Source organism: Psammomys obesus, unplaced genomic scaffold (genome assembly GCF_907164565.1).
Source record: "Psammomys obesus unplaced genomic scaffold, mPsaObe1.curated_primary_1811, whole genome shotgun sequence".
Taxonomy (NCBI): Eukaryota; Metazoa; Chordata; class Mammalia; order Rodentia; family Muridae; genus Psammomys; species Psammomys obesus.
This window is the reverse complement of record NW_026596152.1, coordinates 7,743,814-7,771,233: the sequence shown is the minus strand read 5'-3', so window position 1 is coordinate 7,771,233 and position 27,420 is coordinate 7,743,814. Positions and strand designations below refer to the sequence as shown.

At 37.9% G+C, this 27,420-nt stretch overlaps 1 protein-coding gene across 1 annotated transcript in view; it reads right to left on the bottom strand.

Annotated features, from left to right (window-relative positions):
• Ncor1 (nuclear receptor corepressor 1) overlaps positions 1 to 27,420 on the bottom strand; it is a 98,048-nt gene that overhangs the window by 56,062 nt on the left and 14,566 nt on the right. Inside the window, exons 2-5 of the mRNA XM_055594005.1 lie at positions 22,870 to 23,043; positions 17,587 to 17,717; positions 8,249 to 8,441; positions 3,350 to 3,532 (exon numbers count right to left, since the gene is read on the bottom strand). Coding sequence (XP_055449980.1) covers positions 3,350 to 3,532; positions 8,249 to 8,441; positions 17,587 to 17,717; positions 22,870 to 22,977 — 615 coding nt within the window. The 5' untranslated portion in view covers positions 22,978 to 23,043. The remainder of the gene's footprint in view (positions 1 to 3,349; positions 3,533 to 8,248; positions 8,442 to 17,586; positions 17,718 to 22,869; positions 23,044 to 27,420) is intronic.

Sequence of the window (27,420 nt, the reverse complement as noted above, 5' to 3'; positions counted from 1 at the left end):
TGTGTGTGTGTGTGTGTGTGTGTGTGTGTGTGTGTGTGTGTGTGTGTATAGAGGTGAAGGGGTTCAAGACAGGATTTCTCAGTGTAGTCCTGGCTGTCCTGGGACTAGCTCTGTAGACCAGGCTGGCCTTGAACTCACCAAGATCCATTAACCTCTGCCTCCCAAGTGCTGGAATTAAAGGTGAGCACTGCGACTGCCACCCCACCTCACCTGTGTCATCAGCTCTTCTTCCAAAGACTACACTCAGCCCAAACTTTTCAATTTATTATGTATAAAACAAAAACACAATTTTGATTTATACTTTGAGAAAGACACAAATAAATGCCCACAAAATTAAATAGAGAAACAGTTTAAGATATTACCATAAATTGCCTTATTCATATGTAACCGCCCCCAAAAAACCAGGAGCATGTTCATAAAATAGTACTAAAGTGTTAAAACAATAAAATTTATAGGAGGAAAAAAAATACTAAATTTTGTAATTTCCAATTAAGCAAAGGTTCTTAGCTAAGACAACAAAACTACAAATGATTTTAAAAGTAAATAAATTATACCTACAAAATTATAAAACCTTGATATATCAAAGGATATTTACTAACAAAAAGAAAAGACAAAACACAGATTGAGAAAATATGTACAAGACAGATGATGACAATATATTACACACAATATGTCTTAAAAACTTACATAGATTAAACGGGGAGATGCTTACAGATAAAGTACTAGCTGTAAAAGCATGAAACTCGAGATTAGATCATCATAACCCACATAAAACCAGCATCTTCCTATAATCAATGTGCTGCTGGGGTTGGGCTGGGAGGTGGTACAGATACCAGAAGCTCATTGGCAAAAAAGTCTTCCCAAACTGGTTCTTTAAAATTCCTTTTAAAAAAGGAAAGAAAGAAAGAGAGAAAAACAGAGAGAGAAGAAAAAGAAAGAGAAGAAAGAGAAGAAAGAGAAGAAAGAAAGAAAGAAAGAAAGAAAGAAAGAAAGAAAGAAAGAAAGAAAGAACAGGAAAAAAAGAAACCCTTTTTCAAAAAAAATAAAAGGAAGGACTGTGGAAGTGCCTCAGTACTTAAGACCATCTGCTGTTCTTCTGAAAGACCCAGCTCACAATAACCCATGACTCCAATTACAGGAATCTGATCCCCTCTTCTGGCCTCCACAGTAACTAGCTATGCACATGGTACAGACAGAAATAAATACAAGCAGAACACTCACACACATAAAATAATGATTTTTTTAATGCCACAAGTATAAAATAAAAATAAATAAATCTTAAAAAAAATAAGGTGGAGATAATAGAGGAAAACACCTCTGGTTTACACGTGCATACATGGACAAGAAAACTGCATGTATACACTGACTGTAAGCACACACATACAAATAACAAAATTCTTAAAACAAAAGAAAAAATATGAATAGACATTTATCCAAAAATATGCATAAATATCCATTAAGCACATGCAAAGACACTCAATATTATTATTAAGGAGCATATTATTAAGAAAATGCAAGACAAAATCACAGCATGACACTAATTCATATCTACTAAATTGACAATTTAAAAAAATAAAAGTTAGATGTGGTGTTGCATTCCTGTAATCTCAATACAATAGCACTCTATACTCTGAGGGAGGAGAATAAGAGTTCAATGCCAGGCTGTGCCACACAAGAGAACCCTTCTATCACCTACGTCATATAGGGAGAGGAGAGGGTGAAAACAGGGGAGACATCTAATGCTGGCAAAGAAATAGAACAAGTAAAACCCTCATAAGTAACAAGCAGTTGCACGGTTCCTACAATTCTTAAACATGATTTTGCCACATGACCCAACAAGTCTACGACAGCATAATTTGAAAATGAAAAAGGAGCCATGGGCGGGGGTGGGGTGGGGGGTGGGGGTGGTTTGCCATGGAGAAAACTGGCTAATTGCAGTTTTTGTTTCTTATTTACTTTTTTTAAATAATGAAGTTTAAAATAAAAACAAAATGTAAATACATATGGGGCTGGATAGATAATTTCTCTACAGGACCCGAGTCTGGTTCCTATCATCCAGTGAGAAAGTCCATAACCACCTCTAACTCTGGCCCCCAACAAATCTGACACTTTTTCTGGCCTCTGAGGGCACCCACACGCATATAAATAAATAAAAAATAAACCTTTAAAAAAGATAGATGCAACCCAAATACCTATCAATTAATGAATAGATTAATAAAATAAGGTATGGCTCTACAATAGAATCAATTTAGTAGATAACAATTTTTAAATGTTGATACAAATACACCATAGGCAATTCTTGAAAATATGTCACAGGATTCTACCTAACTAAATGGGGTAATTCACACAAATGGGAACAGACAAGTGAATTCCAGGAGACAAGAAGTGGCAGAAACAGGGACTAAAAATGAACTCTGGTTTCTTTTAGAAGAGACAAAAATGCTCTAATTTTACAGTGGTGATAACCTGCAAAATTTTATGAATATATTACAAGTATTTAATTGCACACTTTGAAAGAATGTTGTGAATTACATCTCAATTTCAAAAGGTGCTTCACTGATCCAGTTTTGATAGAATGCATCTACAGTCCCAACTACACAGGAAATGAAGCAGGGGGATCATGTGAACCTTTCAAGTTTAGTATTAACCTAACAAAATTTATTGTCAACCTAGGCAACATAATCAATGAAAACTTAAATCAAAAACAGAAACAAAAAAAGTCGAACAACCTCCTCAAATAAAACAATTGATCTATACATAAAGAATATGGTAAACCATAGCATGAAAATACGCTCAGTCTCATTCCTAGTCAAAATCATGCAAATTAATTAAAACCCCAGTAAAAACATCCAAAATAAGAAAACCTATCATGTAAAGAAAAGAATATACACAAACTGGTAAGCCTATGTGCTGCCAGTGGGAATATAAAATCACCATTTTAGCAACCTTAATAATCATCTAAAACACACAAACATCATACAGCAGTGGTTCTCAATCTACAGATCACAAGCACTTTGAGCATCAAAAAACCCTTTGACAGGGTGGCCTAAGGCCATCAGAAACCCAGGTATTTACATTACCATTTATAACATAGCAAAATACAGTTAATACAGTGGTAGCAAAAATAATTTTATGGTTGGAGTCACTACAACAAGAGGAACTGTATGAAAGGGTCGCAGCATTACAAAAGTTGAGAACCACTGCCATCTAGTATAGTATAGCAGGAAAAAAAGGAATGAAACTGAAGAAACAAACAGCAACGCAGAGGAACAGAACATAGGGCATATAAAAAAGGCATGGTTGCTTTTCTAGAACATAGACTACAGTAAGCAGGGAGTACAGCACTTACTTGCTTCTTTTTCAGTTTAAGGATCTGCTGCTCTACTTTTGCAATCTCTCGGTCTACCCGATCCATACTCTGTATTAACTCCTCCTTTGAAAGCTTTGAAGGTGAAGCATTTTGATCATCTCCACATGGTTGCCCAGCCAGTGGAGAGGATGGAGCTTCATGTTTGCCTCCAAATGCTGAATCCTTTAGAAGAAAAATCATAAACAATTCGTTTCTCACTAACAGCCAATGTTAAAATTAAGAGTGTCTTAACAGAAAACACAAACTTAAAAACACAGCTGAGTCTGTCTCTGTCTCTCCCAGCATACAAACAGCCTTTACTGGTTACAGTGATAGCAAGGAATATGTCAACTACCACTCCTGTGACATAAACAGACACCATCCCTGCCCTTCAACAGCAGTGTGCTATTTCTCTAATAGTAATCAGTTTTCACAGCCACACATACTTGCAAATATATATAAAACAAAACACACAGATGTTTATACTACTTTTATACTTTAGATATATTATTCTTCTGGTAAGATTGTGTGTGTGTCTGTCTGCCCACATTACCATTACTAAGTCAAAGAGTTTGTATCAAAATTTTTTCTGGGTCCTAAGGCTATAACTCAGTTAACAGAGTGTATGTTCAGTAGACAGTGATCAGCTTACATCCTTGTATTAGAACAGCCTGCCTGCTACTTAAAATAAGAATTACATTTCTAAGCCCAGACATGGTGCTGCTCGCCTCTAATCCCAGCACTCAGGGAGGCAGAGGCAGGCAGATTGCTCGATGCCAGCCTGGTCTAACAAAGTGCGTCCAGAACAGTCATGGCTACACAGAGAAACCCTGTTTAAAAAAACTAAAAAAAATTACTTTTCCTTTTTGTGGAAAAGGGACATATATATCTGTATTATGTCTCCACATTTTTAATTATAGTCTTTGAGTTTATTTTAAAAATTACAAAGAAAGTAAAAATACAAAGGAAAGAGGAGAACAGGGTAAATGAACCATGAAGTACAGGAAGAAGTTAGGGATCCTTCACTTTCATTCCAACTCAGAAGACATGACCTAAGATTACTGAAGTTTATACTAGCATGTTTTCTCAACTATAAAATAGAATTAACTCATACACAATGATTAGCATACCATATTTTAAATAATGAGTTGAATGAAATGAATAAATGAGTCCCCTTTCTATAGCTATAAGTTATATATGGAATAATTTACTCAGTGTCAAAAGATGCTATATTTAAATTTTGTTCCTTTTAAAGTTGTTCTTGTAAACCCCAAACACTGTAACACTAATATTCCACACACTGTGGTAGATCAAAAAACTATACATATATTTCCTGACTTTTAAAATAATTTTTTAAATATAAAAACTCAAAGTATGCAAGGGTCATGACCCCATGGGGTTGTGTAATTAAATGGAGAATCATGAAAAATGTGTTACTAATGAAAGCTGCTGAATGAGCAGTAACTAAGAATTAATCCAATGCATAATGAACTAAGCTCTCTGGCAGTACTTGCCATACTGCACCTCCCAGCTTTACTCCAGCTGGCTTATGAACATACATGTGCACTCTGTACTCCCGAGGCCATCCTAGAAAAACACACTGCTCGAAGCACCCTGGGTGAGCACTACTATGTGCTAAGGCTAACAGATGGCTCAATGGGCAAAACATTTGCTATGCAAAAGTGACGACAAAAATTCAGATTGCCAGCACACATGTAGCCTACCTAAAACCACAATGTTGAGAAAGAAAGCAACAGGATTTGCCAGGGCAAATGGGCTGGGTAGACTAGCTGAACGGGTGAGTTAGTCAGAGATCCCACCTCCACAAGTAAAGTGAAGAGCTCTCAAGAAGGGCACCCAACAACAGCTTATGGCCTTCACATCACATGCACACTCATGTACAAACAGTCACACATGCAAAAACATATACATGCATGCACACACTACATACACGTACTTTTTAAAAAGCTACTGTGTAAGTTACAACGTTTTTTACTATACTCAGTTTTCTGATCATATAGAAACAAAATGGTTTAATTATGAAATAAAAACTAAATATTTCCATCCTATCATTACTTGACATGTGTCAAATTAATATATCTTTAGATTGTGCTGCAATGTTTGGTTTTAGATATTACAGGCTGAGTTGCTGACTTGAGTTTCAGAAGAAATCATTAACTGATGGCTCATGCCCCTAATCCTAGCACTGGGGAAATTACAGTGGGAGGATTAGGAGTTCAAGGCCAGTCTTCCCTGATACCAAATCTGAGGCCAGCCTGAACTATAAGATCTTGTCTTAGAAAAGAAGGATCACTAAACAAATTCTGACTTGGGATTAATTCAGAATTTCCAACAACTTTTGAAATGGCCCTAACCATCCTTTTGACATTTGTACAAATCAGCATTTGCAGCACTGACAATTATAAAACCAAAAGACCAACATACCCCAAGAAAAACTTGAACATCAAGCATTCAACCACGATTTACTTCTTTGTGCAAAAATAAACAAGTAACAGAAAGTGGTGGCGTAAATCTATAATCCTTGCACATTGGAGGCAAAGGCAGGAGGATTACTACAACAGAGCAGCCTGGACTAGCATAGTAAGTAACAGAAATGAAGACAAGGCCAGAGAGATGACTCAGCAGGTAACAGCACTTATTACAAAAGACGAGACACACACAAATGCACACACACGCGAAATAAGAATTAATGCAGAGGCTGGAGAGATGGTTCAGCAGTTAAGAGCAGTGGAAGCTCTTCCAGAGGACCCAGGTTCAATTCCCAGCACCCACATGGCAGCTCACAACTATCTGTAACTCCAGTTCCAGAGGATCTGACACCCTCATTCAGATATATGTACAGTCAAAAGACCAATGTTCATAAAATAAAAATAAATAATTTAAAAATTTTAAAGACAAATGATATTGAGAAACCATTAATATATTTTAGTAAAAAAGATTATAAGGGTAGAAATGTAGCTCAGTAAGGTCCTCAAAAAAAAAAAGAAAAAAGAAAAAAAAGGCTAATGCCGAACTATTGAAAAGTTTCTTAAATTGTTTATTCTAAAATAAATATCCACTCATGCTAAACATCTGCTAATGTACAGATTTAATGAGATATAAAACAGATAATAAAAACTATAAACACAGCAATATAACAAGGTCATAAGAGAAACACACATTCACAAAAGATAATAAACACAAGAAAAGAATTATTTGATCTCAAAAAAACTGTGGTTAAGTTAATGCATTATTCAAAATGTCATAAACACATTTAATATTTAAAGCAGTTAAGTAATGGTGATTTCATTATAATTAATAAAGTTGCTAAGATTTTGCTTTTTTTTGTGTGTGTGTATGATTTGAGATTGGGTTTCTCTGTGTAGTCTTGGCTGTCCTGAACTCACTTTGTAGACCAGCCTAGCCTCAAACTCACAGAAATTCACCTGCTTCTCCCTCCTTGAGTGCCAGGATTACAGGCATGAGCCACCATGCCCAGCAAAAGTTGCTAATATTTTAAGTGTTCATGACACAAAATTAATTCTAAGTTGATAAAGCAATGGATATGCTGGACTATGCCGGACAGGGTTGCGCACACCTTTAATGCTAAGAGCATTAATGCCAAGGCAGGAGGATCTCTGTGAGTTCCATGCCAGCCTGGTCTACAAGGTGAGCTCAAAACAGGCAGGGCTACACAGAGAAACCCAGAAGAAAAGAAGAAGAAGAAGAGGAGGAGGAGGAGGAGGAGGAGGAGGAGGAGGAGGAGGAGGAGGAGGAAGAAGAACAGGAAGAAGAAGAGGAGGAAGAGGAAGAAGAAGAGGAAGAGGAAAAAGAGGAAGAGGAAGAAGAAGAAGAGGAAGAAGAAGAAGAGGAAGAGGAAGAAGAAGAGGAAGAGGAAAAAGAGGAAGAAGAAGAAGAAGAAGAAGAAGAAGAAGAAGAAGAAGAAGAAGAAGAAGAAGAAGAAGAAGAAGAAGAAGAAGAAAGCAATGCATATGTCAATTATTTGATTTATTCATTCCACAATATACACTGGGTGCCACACTAGAACTACAACTACAATCAGCTTCAGTTAACAACTAAGAAGAGAAGGTTGTCATCCACAGTTGTAAATTACAGAACATTTTGTCCTTTGTGATCTCTTTTTTTCCTTTTCTTTAAAAATTAACAACAAAAAACAGGGTCTCATGTATCCCAGACATGTCAAGGATAAGTATGCATACCACTATGCCTGATGTATACATTGCTGGGGAACTGAACCCAAAGCTTAGGTGGTAATAGTTATATAACTCTAACACCATTTTCTCTGTATAAAAATTATAAATCATTAAACCTTGGATAAAACTTTACCCGATGTACTATCCTACATTAATAACTTCAAAAGTATTTTTAAATTTTGACAAAACTTTCCAGTACAGTGGAATACTGGGAATTCAGAGGCAACAGGGTTTCTGGTGAATCAGCTTGATCTATATAGTGAAGTGTCAGATGAAGCAGAGAACTGTCTCCCGAAAGTTGTCGTCTGTCCCCCACATGCATGCCATCGTGCATAAGCCCTCCCTGGCCCCACACAAATAAGATAAATGTGACAAAATCAAGTCTTCAGTACCTCTGACCATGTTTTACAGTACAGCAAAGCAGCACAAAATGCATGAAAATTAGTAAACAGAGGTTTCTTTACTGAACTCTTCAAATTGTTTTCACTTACCAAATGTACCAACTTTGAAATCTGGAGCACTTAGTCTGTGGTTTGTAGTTTTGCTTAACATTTTTACTTCCATAGCATTAACCTTTAGAGACTGCTGTAATGTGAGCTTTTCTTTTAGGCACTACTCTTCCTGAAATATAGTTACATTAACATTATAGACCTAAGCTCCACAGAGCAAGGAAACAAACATTTACCTTCTTAGCATCTGCAGACGACCTCAACCCTTCTGGCAGCGTATGAACTAAAGGTAAAACTGCAGCACTAACACGCTGGAAATGGGCATCAGAAACTGGCTCCAGGCGTGGTCGCTTGGACTCCAAGGAATCATGATCCACAGGTGAGGGGCCTGAGTGAAACTGTTCATATCCAGTTCTTCTTTCTTGAGGCCTAATACATACCAAAGGAGAAAAAAAAGACAAATCAAAAAAACTTGAAAACTGTTAAGTGACGCATTAAACCATTGCAGAGGCAGGCAGATTTCTGTGAGTTCAAGGCCAGCCTGGTCTACAGAGCTAGTTCTAGGACAGCCAGGCTAGACAGAAACAACGCTGTGTTGAAAAATCAAAAGGGGGAAAAAAGGATTAAAAAAAAAAAAAAAAAAAAAAAAAAAAAAAAAAAAAAAAAAAAAAAAGCAATAAGAGCATGAATATCCAAAGCTAAAGTAACCAAGTGATTCCCCTTCTGCTAAGTAATTTATGAATGAGTCACAGCTGGCCCCAAGTTCTTGGTTCCATGAGATTTAAACTGCTCTTTGGTCAGAAAGGTTTATTGTAGAGAGTGGTGTATAATGCAGAAACTCATAACTCTTCAAAGTGCTAACAGGCTACTATAAGTGTGCAGCTATGGATTAACATATATATTACATAAACCCTCCAAAGCTCAGGGACCATTACAGCAGAGGAGACAGAAAGTATTTATTTAAGACTTAGGGCTAGAAAGAAAGTTCAGTGGTTGAGAGTGGGTCTCCTAGAGGACCCTGGTTCAATTCCCAGCACCCACATACATGGTACTCACAACTATCTATCTGTAACTCCAGTTCCAGAGGATCCAAAACTCTCTTCTACCCTACTGAGCACCAGACATAGATGTGGTAACACACGTACACATGCAGGCAAAGCACCCATACAGTAGAAAAAAATAATTGAAGAGCCAGCAAATTAAGGAGAAGTGCTGTGAAATGCTAGCCTCTGGAACTGACACAGCTGTCATACTTAGGAACTCACAGCAGCTGTGGTTACCCACAAAAGATCCAGCCACGCAAAACTCCAAGCTTGGAGAGGGGAAAAGCTCCTGATGATCCAGCATGGCTAAAGAGCAGTTAGTGGTTGCAGACAGGGTGTAGCCACTTTTCTTTAAGAGGGATGCCCAAGCCCTTGTAATGACTCCCCACTGGTCTACACAGAGGCAACACTTATGGGATTTAGTGGGTTATTGGGGAGGGGGAACAAGAGGAGAAAGAGGAGGAAATAAAATGGGGAGAGAACTGTGCTGACGGGAGCTGAGGAGGATGGAGGTCGAATGTGACCACATACACTGCATACATGTACATTTTCAAAGAACGCAATGGTGGCGGCACATGCCTTTAATATACATAGGTGGCAGGGCATGCTGGGGCACGCCTTTAATCCCAGCACTTGGGAGGCAGAGGCGGATGTCTGTGAGCCCCCAGGCCAGCCTAGTTCGCAAAGGGCATCCAGGATAGCCAGGGCTCAATTACACAGCCCTGGATGAAAAAAACAGAAACAAAAACCAACCCCCCCCCAAAAAAAAAGAAATTACACAAGTTTATACCTACCAGTCCTTAACATAGGCTTTCGTTCTTTGTTTAGCTGATTCCATTGCCTACAAATTCTCTAAGCTTTAGATGCTCAGTGCTTTCCTATCTAAACGTATCTGCCTGTTGCTTTATGGATTAATCTTGTCTGGTATAATATTCTTGAATCTCAACTTCTTTTTCTTGGAACTTTTTGGCTTTTTTGTTTTTGTTTTTTCAAAACAGGGTTTCTCTGTGTCTGCCCTGAAACTCATTTTGTCGACCAAGCTGGTCTCAAACTCAGAGATCTGCCTGCCTTTGCCTCTGAGCGCTGGGATTAAAGTAAAGGCATGTGCCACAATCATCTAGCTTCTTCTTCTCAAAACTTTAAGCTATTGTTTCATTATCTCTTGTCACTAGATTGAGCTCTATTCAAGTTTAGAAACAGACACTATTCTACCCTGAAAGAGACCTGTATTGCTGTCTGAATTCCTCCTAATCATTTACTCATCCTTGAATTTTAATAATATATTCAGAATTGTGCCCTCTCTTTTCTTTTGCACAGAGCACTCTGCAGCCTTACTTCAGACCTTTTCTTTGGTGTGAAAATTGTCCAGGGAGTTCTCCTTGCCACTGTCTTGTTGAATGTCTAGTGCTTGCCTGCTCTGGGCTAGAAGTTGTGATGGGCATGGCTTCCTAAATATTTTCCACAGCACAAGGGAAAAAGAAGAGAAAAATCAATCTTGTTCTAATACCCTTTGTTGAGACTCCTAGTCCACTGTGGCAGACATGTAAACACCTCACAAACTGACATATCATGAGTGCTGTTCAGGAAGCTGCTGGGAAACCAGGTGGCAGAATGGAAATTATCAACAAATCATTTCCCATTACCCTGTTTAAATCTGAGGATTTAAATTATTTCCTTTTCTTATCAACACTATTTCTTTTGGAGTAAAGACAGGAAATGGGAGGTCAAGTCATTCAAGATTCTTCTAATTCCTTCCCTGAAGCTTTTCAAATGTACACTTTTTCTTAATACAAGATTTTAGTCCTTTTTCTTTTTAAGTGTGTTTATGTATTTGCTCAATGATTAAAAAAAATTAACACAAAAGAGAAAGCTAACCCCCATGTTGATGGACTAGAATTGATTTAATTATATTTATTTACTTAGTGCATGTGCACGCGTGCCAGGGCACATGTATATCCCTGTGCACATGTGGGTCTGAGGACAGCCTCTGGAGTCAGTTCTCTCCCTCTATCATGTGGGTCTGAGGACAGCCTCTGGAGTCAGTTCTCTCCCTCTATCATGTGGGTCTGAGGACAGCCTCTGGAGTCAGTTCTCTCCCTCTATCATGTGGGTTCTGAGCATCCAACCCAGGCCATCTGGCTTGGCAGCATGCACTATTACCCACTGGGCCATTTCACTGGACAATCAGTAGAACATTTTTTAAATGTTCAAATTACCTAAAGCAGTGGTTCTCAACCTTCCTAATGCTGTGACCCTTTAAGACCGTTGCAGTAACCACAACCATAAAATTATTTTCATTTCTACTTCATAACTGTAATTTTGCTATTGTTATAAATCATAATATAAATCTTTTTGAAGACAGAGGTTCACTAAAGGGGTCACAACCCATACGCTCAGAACCACTGGCCTAAAGCAATATATACACACAATACTATCCATAGTAAAAATATTCCATGTACATACATAAAATGTCCCAAATGTCAAAACAATTGTGAAAGACACCATACTTCTTGATTTAAATAATAAAAAACATGATGTTGAGGGGCTGAAGAAACATTTTAGTAGTTAAAAGCATAGGCTGGTCTTTCAAAGGATACAAGTTTGATTCCCAGCACCCAATGGCAATGTACAGCCACATATAACTCCAGTTCTAGACAACCCAAGGTCCTCTTCTGGCCTCCATAGGTACCATATGTTTGCACAAACAAACATGCAGGCAAAACGCCCATATATGCTTCAAAACAAAACATGACCTAAAACTTTTTAGACTAGCAGAGGGAATGGAACGCCCAAAAACAAATCCAAACATGTATAGTAAGCCAATCTTTTACAAGAGTAGCAAGAGATCATGACAGGGAAAAAAAGTTTTTCAACACATTATGCTCGGGAAAGAATGAAATTAGACATACAAAACACAAAAATCAACTGAAATGAAAAATATTAAATATGAGGCCAGACAGGGAAAACTATGGCACGCATTGGCCTTGGCAGTGGTTTATTTTTTTATTTTTTATTTTTGGCTAACATAATAAATCTCAGGCCACTAATGCAATAATAAATAATTGGGATTATATCAAGCCCAAAAGTTTCTACACATCAAATCAATAAAGTGAAACAGTAAACTAAAAAAATTTGCAATCATATCTGATATCCAAATTTTATAAATAATTCAAAAACACAAAAGAAAAATTAATCACCTGAGGCTAAGAAAATGGCTCAGTCACTTACAGCTGCCACACAAGCATAAGGACCCATGTATGAAGATAGGAAATGAACTGACTACTGGAATTGCTGTTTCAGTGAGAGAACCCATCTCAAACACTAAAGCAGGCAGGGTTTCAACTTGGGACCAGCAAAGAAGAGTAGAATGAAAAAAGCTATTCTGGCATCAAAAAGTTGGTGATCTGAGAATGCACCATTACATTCAGAATCACATGACTTTAAGCGGACGTCAAGAAGTTTGCCCCTCAGGCATTCAAAGAAATCCATAAATCTGCCATGAAGGAGAAGGGACTCCAGATGCAAGTAACGATGACAGGCTCCACAAGGGAATAAGGAATAGTCTATATTGTATATATGTACATTTGTCAAGAAAATAATGAGGATGAGGCTTCACCAACCAAGTTGTATGCTTTGGTAACTTGTGTACCTGTTATATCATCAAAACCTACTCACAGTCTGCCTGAGGGCAGGGAAAGGAAGCAAATACAGAAAACATGTGAAATCTACCTCTAGCCTTCATATACTACTTTCACACAGACACAAACACACACAAATCACAATTTCAAAAGAAGCACAAGTCCTGGCTACATATTTTTCTAAACAATAAAAAAATAAGACCACCAAGAAGTATGTGAAATAGCATACTGTTAATAGGAAAATGCAAATCAAAATTGCAATGAGATACTACATCCCATCAGCACCCTATTACTGGGCTAAAGGGATGGTTCTGTGGTAAAGAGCACTGGCTGTTCTTCCAAAAGAACAAGTTTGATTTCTAGCACCACATGATAGTTTATAATTATCTGTAACTACAGCCCTAGGAGATACAGTGTCCTCTTCTGGACTCTTTGGGCATTGCAAATCCAAACAAACTATAAAACAAAATATGACAATTTCTAGAAATAAAGATATTTGTACTTGTTCATTGCAGTATCAACAGCCAAGACAAAATAACTTTTAAGTATTTGTTTCTGGACAAATAAACTGCATGGTATGTATAAACACACACACGAAAAATACTCAGGTCTTTAAAAAAAAATGAGATCTTCCTTTAATTACAATATTGATGTGCCTAGAAGACATTAGATTAATTGAAATAAGCCAGACACATACTTAAACACAGAATTAAACCAGAATTCTCTGCAACAGCAAGGAATATTCTTAAATCTCTGCGCCATCTCTCCAGCATTTGGGATTCTTGCTAAATGGTACAAGAATAGCTTCTTGCCACCACCAAAGAGAGAGAATGGGTATGTTAATTTGTTCTAGTGAATGTCCTTTGTATTATCTACATCTGTTTTTTTGTAACGTCCTTTACATACTTAAATATATACAATGTTTTGTTTTGTTTTTTTCCTGTGCTGGAGACAGAAATTGAGATCTCAAGTGTCTCTGGCAAGTGCTGTACCACTAAGAGATATCTCTAGGCCCCTAATAAAATTTATTTTGAAACCAACAACTTTAAGAGTGAAAATGGTGGTTAGAGGTGAAAAGACCGGGGAGATCTGACCTACTAAGGACATTAGAGACTCCCCTAGCCTCCTCAGCCCTCACGCCTCTGAATAAAATGGTTTTATCATAAACACACACATACACACACACACACACATATAAAAATGAATTTAATTTAAAATTTAAAGAACACTCTATATTCTGGGTATAAACTTATGTGAGAGACCAAAAGATTAAAAATCAGTGGATATTATTAAAGTTTAAGGCCTGAACTAGCTGGGTGAAGTCCAGCAATGCCCTGAGGGGAAGAACCCGCCTTCCCCACTCACTAGGGATACAGTTGCTATGAAACTGTCCCATCCCCCTAGGGAGGGACACCAAATCATTAATGGTTTGAAGACCTTCCTATAGCCAATCAATTCAAAATGCAGCATTTTGACCAATAGATGCTTGCCAGGCGGGAATCGCCCCTGCATTGGGCATGATGGGAGAAACCAGAATTTTTAAATCCCCCAACTAACCTGAGCACAGGGCTCTTGGCTCTCACTGTTTCAGCGGTGGGTGTTGTGAGCCCAAGCTGCAGCTTGTAATGATTGATGATAAAAAGATCCTCATGTGGTTTGTGGACTTGGCTCCTGGCGGTGGTCTTTTGGGGTATCTTGATTCGGGCACAACATATGCACTGTCTTTGAAAATCAGCCTAGAGATTCCTCAACAGAGTAGATATAGACCTACCACATGACCCAGCTATAGCACTCCTGGGCATAAACCCTAGAGTGTCTAATTCTACAAGACATCTCCACATCCCTATTCACTGAACCTCTATTCACAACAATTAGAAAGATGGAGCCAACCAAATGTCTATCATGTGATGAGTGGATAACAAAATTTATGCAACTATAAAGAAAAATCAAAGTATAAAACTTGCAGGAAAATGAATGGAACAGGAAATTATACTGAGTGAGGTAACTGAGACTCAGAAAGACAAACATCACGTTTTCTCTTGTATATGAACCCTGGTCCTGACTCTTTAGTTTTGCATGTTTATCTGGAGTACTCAGGAACCTAAGAAATCAGAAAAAGAACAGTGGTGTGGAAGTCATGGAAGGCAAGACAGTATCATATAGGCTAAACTGGGGAGGTGGAGTGTTGGGAGTGGAAAATATCAACAAAGAGAGGGATGTGGATGAAAGAGGCAAAGGAATGGGGAAAAGGAAGAGAGTCAAACAAAATAGAAAGGGTATGGAAAAAAACCACAGTGTAGTCATTTGAATAAAAATGGCCCCTAGAGGTTCAGAGGAAATGGCACTATTAAGATGTGTGTCCTTGTTGGGAGTAGGTGAGGCCTTACTGGAGGAATTGTGTTACTGGAAGCAGGCTTTAGAATTTTAGATGCTTGAGCCAAGCCCAGGCTCTTTCTCTTCCTGCTGCCTACAGATTTGGATGGAGAACTCCCAGTTCCTTCTCCAGCACCCTGTCTACCTGTGTGCTGCCATGCTTCTTGCCATGAGGGTAATGGACTAAACCTCTGAACTGTAAGCCAATTCCAATTAAATGTTATTCTCATAGGAGTTGCCATGGTCATGGTGTCTCTTCACAGCAATAGAAACCATAACTAAGTCACACATGGTTACCTAAGAAAACAAAAGAGAGTGTAAAGGCATAGCCCTAAGACTAGACGATGCAGGTCCAAGAAGGGTCACTAAACAAAAACTCCAGTAGCAAATGTGGGACCCCATTGTGGGAGTTGGCCAGGGAGGCTCCAGAGGCCACCAAAACAAAACAGGCTCTTGTCATTTGTCTTGGCTACCCACCAGATCTAGCTGGTATGACCCTACTTCTGCAGACACAATAAACTTTGGATACAAGATGGAAATTAAGTTGAAACGGGACTGATTTGTCTCTGCTAGCTGGCCCTCTGCTAGAGCCCTCATGGTACCAGATGGTGCAATGTAGGCAAACTGGTGAAGACACTGGATAGACTAACCCAACTTCTAAACCTACAAATTATAATATCAACATGTCAAGCAAGATGTGCTGTGTTACAAGGATAACAACTAAGGAAATAAAGGCCCAACAGCCAGACAAAAGTTTATATAACATGGCATTGCTATGGACATTAGAAATTACTTAGTTCAAATGGCCACTACTATAGTATGTTCAAAGAACCATGAGTAAGCAATAAAGGTGACCGTTATACAACTCATTATGTAACCAGTTCTGGAGAGAAGTCACTTTTGTGTGACTCTGTATAAAATGTCCTTGGGACCCAGGGTACATACTTTTGCCTATAATAAACTATGTAGCATTTGTCAGCCACTCTGAACCTTAATCTCCCTCAACCTTCCATCCCTAGATCCTGGCCTGTGGACCTGGCCTCATCACCAAGAGTTTCCTAACTGGATTTGGCACTTGTTCTACTAGAGGAATTCCACACCTAATATTGTATGTGTATCTGTTTCAAACCCATGACTGAGAAGGTCTTAGACCCTTCAGGAGAAGCTGAAGTGGCCACTTAGCTGAGCTGATATTGCAGCAAAACATCTCCTAAATATCTATGTTTTACCCACAGACAGGCTGAAACAGAGAATCTTTACGAGAACAAAGGCAAACACAAAGAACCATGACTGCACAAACTGTGCAGATAAAGACTAGAAATTTACATCACCCTCTTAAGTCTTGGAGAACCCTGTAGAAGAGAAGATGGAAAGAATGCAATAGCCAAAGGATGGGAAAAGGGGTTAAATACCATCTTCCAAGTATGACATGGTCATGGCAACCATAAGTCACAGCAACAGCATATACTGGCTCTGAGTCCACAAAAGCTGAGTCCTCCTAACAGTCAGGTATAGAGGAGGAAAGGATGCATGGTGGCCTACCATAAAAGCAACCCACAAATGAGGGGGAAGGGGACACAAGTATCTAGTTGCATATCCACTAGAGAGCCCACCAGGCTCTGGTGTTTAATCACACAGATGGCACTAGTAAAATTCTAAAACACAAAACAAAGCAAAACTAGTAAATAGGGGAACATGATTTGCAGGAAGGAGAGGGCCCACAGAAATGAGAAACAGGAAAGAAGAGGAAGTGACCAATACAGCGTATAACTGTCAAAGAATAAACTTTATTAATGAAACAAGCATGGTGGCACTCAGAAGGCAGAGGCAGGCAGATCTCTGTGAAATTAAAGCCAACCTGGTCTACATAGCAAGTTCCAAGCTAGCCAAGACTACAACTAAGATCCTGTCTCAACACTAACAAAAAATGGGGCTGGAGATATGGTTCAGCAGATAAAGGTGACTGCCACCAAGGGTGAAAACCCAAAATCCGTAACATAGAGAAGAAAACTAACCTTTGACACCAAATTGTCTTGACTTACACAAATGCACCATTGCACGTTTACTTATATATATAAATGAAGTAAAACAAATTCTCATTTAAAAACAACCATCAAAAAAACCTGAACATATAATTTCTTAATGGAACAAAGATAAATAAATTTAAAAAAATAATAGATATAAAGCAGATGTTATGGTCAAGACATGTAATCTGACAGCACATGGGAGACTGAAAAGGAGGCTCTAGAGTGCAAAGAAAACCAATGCAGGCGCTCAAAACATGCTGGGTGGTGGCAGCACACAACTTTAATCCCAGAATTCAGGAAGCAAAGACAGGTGAATCTCTGAGTTCAAGGCCAGCCAGGGCTACACAGAGAAACCCTATCTCCAAAAACAAAACAAAAACTCAAAACACAACTAAAACACCTACGATAGCTTTGTAAGTGAAAACTTTAAATTAATAAACAAATTCTATATTTCAATTAATCTTAAGTAGAAACATAAAAGAAATCACATTACCTGTCAGAACCTGGGTGAAATTCTGAAAGCAAGGAAGGTCGTCTTCGAAGCTGCTGCTGCTGTTGCTGTAAAAGCTGTGATGCCTGACTAACTTCAATATGAGAAGAGCGATAGTCAGGGACTGCAAACTCCTGGTATTAAAATAATCATAAGTTTAACAATTAATCACAAATAAGAATACCATATGAAGTTAAACCAAGTAATTAAGAACCAGTAAGTACGAAAACAAATAGCAATGACAATTTTAATTCTTTACTGAGCCAATTTTTCACCTCCATTTTAATTACATCTAGAGTTTTTTCCTTTATGTGTATGTGAATGCCTGTGCTTATGTATGCACACATGCAGTGGATGCTCTCAGAGCCTAAAAGATGCTGGAAACCCTGAAGCTGGAATTATGGATGGGAGTGCTAGAAAAAGAACTCCAGTCCTCTGAAAGAACAGTAAGCACTCTTAACCACTGAGCCATCTTTCCAATCCCTTATTTAAATTTTGTTTACATTTATTTAATTTACTGTGGAGGTGGTACAGGTTGTACATAAGCCGTAGCATTTATGTAAAGGTCAGAGGACAACCTATGAAAGCCAATTCTCTCCTTCCACCATGTGGGTTATGGATATTGAACTCAAGTTGTCAGGCACTGCCATCTTGCTGGCTCAGCATCTTAATCATTATTCTTAAAAATAATTCAAAATAAAATCTCTATTTCTATTTTATTGATCTAATAATATATTTCAGTAACTCTCAATCTATATTACTCAGATGAGAAAGTCTCAAATCCATGTGTCCAGTCTGAAATCTCAAAGTGCAAATGTGTGATTCCCAGCACTCAAGATACAAGGCAAGTGTATCACATAGAGTTTGATTCTAGCCAGGCCAGCCTAGGGCTTCATAATAAGACCCTCTCCAAGAAACAAAAAAAAAAAAAAAAAAAAAAAAAAAAAAAAGAAAAGAAAAGAAAAGGCCAGTTGTGATGGCCATAGCACACACCTTTAATCCCAACAATCAGGAGGCAGAAGCAGGCAGATCTCTGAATTCAAAACTAGCCTGGCCAGCCAAGGCTACATATATAGGGAGACCTAGACTTTGACCTTATCTCAAAAAAAAAAAAAAAGAAAAGTAAGCATTCCAGTATTAAGTTCAAAACAAATTAGCTGGCAGAAACACAGAGGTTATCTCTTTAGGTGAGGCCCATGTTTATTTATAAATGAAGAAACTGAAATCTAGAAAATCAAATTATTAAGAGTACTAGTTTCTTCTATCACAACTAAAAGAGTGTTGTTTTTGTTTTAAAATGTGTATGGGTGCTTTGGCTACATGTACTTAATGTACCATGTGTGCCTGGTGCCCAGAGAAGCCAAAAGAGGGTGTTGATCTAATGGGGAAGGAGGTGCTTCTTCTACTTTTTAAATATTTGAGGAAGGGAGCAACCATAAGAGCTTGGTTTCAAAACAAATATACTGGGCTGGAGAGATGGGTCAGCAATTAAGAGCATAACGCATGCACTGCTCTCACAGAGGACCAGGTCCTAACACCCATGCTGGGCACTCACAACTGCCTGGGACTCCAGCTCCAAGGAGATCTAACTGAGGCCTTTCTCTGCAGCCACTACACTGACATGCACAGACACACCCAGAGACAATAAAAATAACAAATTAGATCTTTAAAAAGCCATGCTAATCAGTCACAAGTAAATATTACTAATTACTAATAACAACAACAATAACTTCAAAAAGAATGAGTATCAGTGATCTTTCGTCACTAAAATTCAAATGGTAGTTAAAGCTACAAAAGCAGTAAATGAGAGCTGAGGAAGTCTTTCAGAATATAGTAACAAAAAATACCCACCACCACAGGTAACAGGCAATATTCTAAAAAATAACGCACCATTTTTCTCAAGCAAGAAATGACAACCCTTAGATTTAAAAGAACCAAGGAGAAAAACAGGTTATATTTTAAAACTTAGTTCACAGTCAATACATTAAAAACAGAGAGCTGGTATGATGGCTCAGCAGGTAGAAGTCCCTGCTACCAGGTTTGAAAAACCTATGTTCGATCCCTGAAACCCACATGGTAAAAGGAGAGAATCACCTCCAAGTTGTCTGACTTCCACATATGTACTATGGTACTTGTGAGCACAAACACATATATAAATAAATAAATTTTAATACTTTTATTTTATTTTATGTGCATTAGTGTGGAAATGTCAGATGCCTTGGAATTGGCATTACAGACAGTTGTGAGCTGCCACGTGACGCTAAGAATTAAACCCAGGTCCTCTGGAAGAACAGGCAGAAGAACAGGCACTGAGCCATCTCTCCAACCCTGCAATTTTAATTTTTTAATGCAGGAAACCAACAATAAAGAAAAGATTTATACAGGTTTCAAAAAAACTCACCATAGGTTTCCTACAAATAAAGATAAGAACAGACTTCTCATTGGCAAACACAAACAGATACAAACAAGCAACAGCACAGAGCAGGTTCCAAGGAGAATTTTCAAGTTCAGTAACAACATCATCATTTATTCAAGTTTAGGATGATGACATTTTCAGAATTCAAGAATTTGGAAACACATTAGCCACTGACACTCTCTGAAAGATTTTGGGGTTTTGTTTTGTATAGATGATGGCAGAGATTTAACCCAGTGTGTCACTAAGCCATAGTCTGAGTCCTGAAAGACACATTCAGCAAAATGAATCAATCAAAAAAGAATGGGGAAAAAAGAGGATGATGCAACAACGCACAGCAGCTTCCATTGTCTAGACTGTCTCATGGAGGGGACGGGATTTGGGGAAACTTTAGAAAAGTCAAATGGCAGACTGTCACTGGGCACAATAGTGTATGTCTAGAATCCCAGCACTCAACCTGAGCTATATGAGGAGTTCAAAGCTACACAGATAGATCCTGACTCAAAAAATTAAAAGAAGAAAATCAAAGAAACTAATTTCAGACTGTGGGCAACAGGCCATACAAGAGGTTACCTCTGAGAAAATTTTAATTACTTGTAGGCTTCCTACTCAGATCAATTTTAAAGTTTATAGTCCTGGGTATTCAAACAGGGCCTAATAATCACAGTTACTGAGGACACAGTGATAAAGGTTTGGAGAAGTCAGAATTTCTAAAGACTTCCTAGAGAGGAGAGAGTTACATGTAAAAAAAAAAAAAAAAAAAAAAAAAAAAAAAAAAAAAAAAAAAAAAAATTAAACATGATTTTTTTATTCCCATCAATCTCTGCAGAGTGAAAAGTCACAAGGCTAAGCTAAAACAATTTCTGATCAAAGAACAATAAGGGAACCCACTCCTTCAAGTTGTCCTCCGACCTCCAAAAGTGTACTATAGCACACAGAAACATACACAGTAATATGAACAAACATAGCAAAGCAGAACAATAATCCAGAAAATCAGGAATCATATGAATAGCATTGGGGCAGGAAAAAATAAAGCCTAAACACTCAATCAACAGAAAGCAAGTTCAGCCAAAATAGCAACAACAGAAACATGCAAGTGAATTACGTTTCTGCAGAGACATATGGATACCCATTCTCACTCCAAAGCAGAACTATATTTCAAAGGAGTCTTCAGAAATACTACAGTATTTTGACTGAAAAATCTCCTTTTTTATCCTCCAAGATGATCATTTCATTTTGTGCCGTCAAGTTTTATGTCAACTTGACACAAGTTAGACTTACTGGGAGTAAACCTCAATTGAGAAAATGCCCCAACAAACTGACCTATGGACATTGTCTTAATTGATGACAGATGTGAAAGGTTCGGCTTCCTGTGGCAATATCACACCTGGGCAGGCAGTCCTGGGGTGTATAAAGAAGCAAGCCAAGCAAACCTTAAGAAACACACTTGGAAGGAGCCTTCCTTCATGGCCTCTGCTTCAGCTCCTGCTTCCAGGTTTCTGCCCACCCTTTCCTCAATGATGGAGTATGACCTGAGAATTGTTAAGATGAAATAAACTTTCTCCAGCCAATGGTGGTGGTGGCACACACCTGTAGTCCCAGCACTTGGGAGGAAGAGGCAGGTAGATCTCTAAGTTAGAGGCAAACCTGGTCTACAGAGTGAGTTCCAGACATCCAAAGCTACACAGAGAAACCCTGTCTCAAAAACTAAAACAAAACAAACAAAAAACAAAAGCAAGTACATAACAACAACAAAAAGCTCTTTCTTCATCAAGTTACTTATGGTCATGGTGTTTTAACTTAGCAATAGAAACTCTAAGACACATTTCTTCCTTTCCTTATTCTGTTTATTTTGGGGACAGAGTCTGTCTATGTATGTATTCCAGACTGGCCTTGAACCTGAAATACACCTGCTTGCTGAGTTCTAGGGCTACAGCCAAATGCCACCACACCCAACATTTCTTTTATAGTCTTCTTTATATCTCTTACATTGCTAGCCTTTCTCTATTAAGCTGGCAGTTTCACCTCATATTTCATTTTCAAAAAGTTTTTACTCACAAAAACTTTCTTACCTTTCTACCATCAAATCTCTCATTGAGGTAGAGGTGTTTATTCTAAAAGTAAGGAGAAGCCAAATATCTAGCCAACTTAAAATTCAACCAGAACATAGAATATAAATATGGTTGTTATCCTAGAAATTGGAGACAATTCATTCTCTCCTGTGAATAATTTCTACAATCACAATCAGAGAGATAGGCTGGTGAGACAGTTCAGCAGATGAAGGCGCTTACAGCCAAGCCTGACAACCTAAAATCAATCCTTGGAACCCACATGGGAGCAAGAGATAACTGACTACAGTCATGTGCATACACAAAAATAAATAAATGTAAAAATAATTTAAGAAAGACATTTAATCTCTGGAATCTAACAGAAACCCACAGTAAGAAAAAGACAAATAACTAATTCTCAAACTTCAGCTCCTCATAAATGGATGAATGGATGTATGTGTGTGTCTATGTGTATAAAAAATAATTTTTGGGGATGTATGTATATATATTAAATATATTTATATATATATATAATATATTTATATATATATAATGTATATTTTTTAGATGGAGTCTAATTTACCCCTGGCTGGCTTCAAACATGCTACACAGCCGGGGGGGGGGGGGGTCCTTGAACTCCCTCCCATCCTCCAGCCCTTGATATTCAAGTACTGGAATTATAGGCATGTTTTACACCTGGCTGTGAATGATTCTTGCCATTTAAAAAAAAAAAAAAATTGTAAGAAGCACAATCCCTTAATAATAAATCTATTACACAGGAAAAACACAATGTATATATACCTCTTGACAGCTACTATGCCTTACCTGCTGGTGTCGAGTGCTGGAAAAGGTATACTGGACAGAATGTGAAGGATAACGACTTTGCTCTGTGCTGAAAGCTCCTTGATTGGGAGGGTAACCTGAACTTGACATTATCAGTAAAGACGTCCTCACTGGGTGAGTCAACTCCAGCAAACAACCATGTTTCTAGGAAACAACCTACACAGGACAGAAAAAGAGAATTCTTAAGTACTAAAACATGAAGTATTCTAATAAATTATAACTGTAGCTATACAAACAAAACCACAATTGCCAGTCAAAGCTCTCTTATATTTACTTAAAAGAAGTTTTAAAGTTTGATAAACAATGTTATCTTTTCCTTTATACAGACTATGGTAGCTACAGAAGATACTGTAGCCCCTAAGACAGTGCTTTGCTTTTTCTTTCCTGGGTAAATGTCCATGAGAAGCATCTGACTTTCCTTGTCTTAATTAAAAGCTCTCCTTTACTTAATTCAGACTAAGATTTTTACTATGACCTTAGAAACAACCTAAATGTCATGTCTATAAACTGATAATAAAATAACAAGGGTATATAGAGAGGGTAATTGTTGTTTTCTAACTATGATAAAACATGAAACTGTTCAGTAGCATTAAATATATTCACATTTTTATGTATGATTTCTGTATAATATTTCTATGTTAACATTCTACATACCTATACTGTTGTCATAATAAAATTTTAAAAGTAAAAGTAAAATGCCATATTTTCTACACACCTCTATACACATATACTGCTCTAATCCCTAGCACAGAATGGCCAAGGCATATTACATTACTATGAGGGGAAACAAGACAGTAAGAAGCAATCTTTGCAAAGTAGAAAATACTATCATATTTATAAGAAAATGCTGTAAATAAGAGAATAAATAGGTGAACAGGATAGGCAAGAATGATCATAGAAAGACAGTCTCAGCTAGAATGTCAAATGCCCTAGTTTCTAAAACAGCCCCAGTCTACATAAATGGAATTACATAAGCCCAAGGCAAAAGCAAACTTGGCAAAGTCAAGGAGACCGAAGAAGACAGAGGGAGTGTGGGACAGAGACGACGAAGATAAGAGAGAGCAAAGTAAACAAGTAGGTTTGGCAGGTTGTCTGGAAATATATGTACATATATGTATACGGTATATTATGTAGTTGTATGTGAGTGTGTATGTATGTGTATATATATATGGTATGTGTCTATATGTATATATGAATATATACATATATAGACATATATAGACACATACACAGATACATACTAAATATTAATCACATCCATCTTTATGTGACAACTATTTGTTCTGGAATAGTTGTTTCAACTTTTTTGTTGTTGTTTATTTGTTTTTCAAGAAAGGGTTTCTTTATGTAGCTTTGGCAGTCCTGGACTCACTTTGTAGTCCACAATTGCCTCGAACTCACAGAGATCCACCTATTTCTGTCTCCTGAGTGCTGGGATTAAAGGCTTGTGCCAACACAGCCAGCTTATTTCAATTTTTGAAAGATTTTCTCCATTCCTACATTCTAAAAAATTCAAGTACTAGGGTTTATTTTTAACATCTATCTTCTGAAATACTCATAGGTTTTCTTTTCCCAAAAACAAAACAAAACAAAACAAAAAAACAGGCATAACTGTGTTTTCTTTCCTAATTGACATTTAATTGTCCCAATAAAACACTTGAATAAAAAAATAAAAAATAAAAATACTTGAATAAAATGCCATTTTTGTTACTCTTCAGTAATCAAGTGAATACCCTACAAGGCATTTACTATGGCACCACAATAAGACAAGTTTCAGAAACATTTAACTCTAGTCAATAGCCTATGCTGTACATAACAAAAAACTATAGTTACAGTAGCTACAGCTACACAATTCAGAACACACAATTCAGAACAGACACAACTCACAAATGTTGACATTTCCTCGAAAATGAGCATATATTACAAACAAAATATTTATAATACACATGTAATTTAAAAAGCACCCACTTAGGGATAATAATAATGTGTGCACACACATTGACAGTATACATAATGCTACCGGAGAGAGTGACTCCACAGACTGCCCCCCCCAATCTGTGCAGTCACTGCTCTCCTTCTGCCTTTACATGGGTTTCAGAGGTCAAACTCAAGTCCTCAGGCCTGTAGGGCAAGCACTGTGCTTTAAAGCTAAGCCCTATCACAAGCCCAGACCCTTTTTGAAACAGGATGGCATAGTGACTTTTTTTTTTATGTTTGGTGGAACAAATTTCCCTTCACTGTGTTTTGTAGTTGCTTCTCTTTGCCTTCTGCATATAGCACATTTTGTCTTTCACTCAAGTACTGGAGTCATTTTTTCAGGTCCAATAAAAACTCTGGATGAAGCCAGGTCTTGAAACACAGGCTTATAATCCCAGCTCCTCAAGAGGCTGAGAGGCAGGAGAGGCCTGTCTGGGATAGAGAACAAGTTCAAGGCCAGCCTGAGCAATAATTAAGAAGACTCTGCCTCAAAAAAAAGAAAAACCCTCTAGAAGACAACATGTAAATACTGAATTCATAGACTAAATAAAGAGAGGTATCTTGATCTTTCTACTACTGTATAGATATTCCCTTCCTGGCACATAATTACAGGTTTATGTTCCAAGAATGAGCATAATTAAGATAGAAATACTTGCCAGGTGGCGGTGGCACATGCCTTAAATCATAGCACTGAGGAGGCAGAGGTAGGTGGATCGCTTGAGTTTCAGGGCAGCCTGGTCTACAGAGCAAGTCCAGGACAGCCAGAGCTATACAAAGAAACACTGTCTCGAAAAACCAAAAGAAAAAAATTATCCCTAAGTGTTAAGAGTAAATAAAAATATATACACATATATACACATGTGTATTTAATTTAATATTTTAGATACACACACACACACACACACACACACACACACACACACATCCATTATCCCTCTCCCCATTTAATATTTGTGAACCCCAAACCACACTGGCTTTGGATTTTTTTAGGTTTTTCATAGACAGTTTCTGTGTAGCCCTGGCTGTCCCAGACTTGCTTTATAGACCAGGCTGGCTTTGAAGTAACAGCAATCGGCTGGCCTCTGCCTCCCTGAGTACTAGGATCATAGACATGAGCTACAACGGCCATATTTTGGTTTTTACAGTAAGACAGGGTTTCATGTCACCCAGCACAGCCCGGACCTGGCTATGTAGCTGACCCTACGGTGCCAGGCTGCCACTCTACCAACCAATGTCCACCCCCAGGCCACTAGATATTTTTGTTTTCTACTCTAGCTTTGTTGTTGTTCCCCTCCATGATGGGATCAAATCCAGGGTTTTGTACTTTCAGGCAAAGATAATGGAGGGAGGATAGTGAGCAAACCTATTTCATCTTTTTTTTTTTTCCAGTCTTTACCGAATTAGGCTTAGAAAATAACATTTTCCAGAGAAGTGACATTCAATCTAACTTGAAAACAATTTTGAGGAAAAACTTAAAAAAAAATCACCTATATAACTATGTAAAGGCTGTGTACTTTAAATGACCATACTACCCTTACTACTCACTTCATTTCTGTTGTACAGGGTTAAAAGCGCTGACTAGCTGCTGCTTCTGCCTGTTTCCTCCAAGACCAAAGCTGCACAAGTCACCAACCATGAGGGTGGGAGGTTCTGAGGTCACCCAACTAACAATCGGGTAGATGAGAGGAACAGATTTTAGCAGCTCCTGCAGCAAAAATCATCATGGCAACAGCGGAAGCTGCTGTCCTCTACAGTGGCCTTTTGGCTAATATCAAGGCAGATATTTAGTACAAGCAGGCACTCAGACCGCTCAGGACCATGCCCTCATTTCCATACCTGCGCTCATTCAGATGAAGGATAAGCACCAACAGTTAGTAGGTTGTTGGGTGGAGAAAGAGGGTTAGCGGTTTGTGATTTTAGAAATAAGTAAAATAGATCTAACACAGACGCTTTTAAAAGTATCAAAGATTACAAAATTCACAAATCTATTTTACATCCTTTTTCTCCATGTGCTACCTAGCTGTCATCCGGAAAGCAACCAAAAGCAGTGTCCTTTACAAACATCATATGCACATATAATCACATCACATAACGACAGCATACTACATATATACTATGCTGTACCTTGCTCTTATTCGTGAATGTTCATGAATATTTTCTGAAGGTTTTAGAAGTAATTCTGATCTGCAGCCCTAAGAAACATTTATGAAATCTACCTCTGGGCTCCCCTACTTCTGATTATCTGATGTACATAATAGATATGTATTTCTACAAATGATCAAAAGGCAAAAGAAAAAAAAATGTTAGAAAAAAATGAACATAGGCTAAGAGTAGCCTATATGTCAGAACTCCATGTGACAAGCCAGGTGTGGCGGTACATGCTTAAGAATCTCAACACTTAGGACAAGGCAAGAAGATTATGAGTTCAAGGCCAGTGTGAGCTATGTACAAAGACCCTGTAACACAGAACTATTAGCAAAGAATGAAAATGAGAGAAATTCATGTGGTATAAGTTAAAGAAGTTTTCATTGTTTTAATTTGCAGTCTAATGTTCAC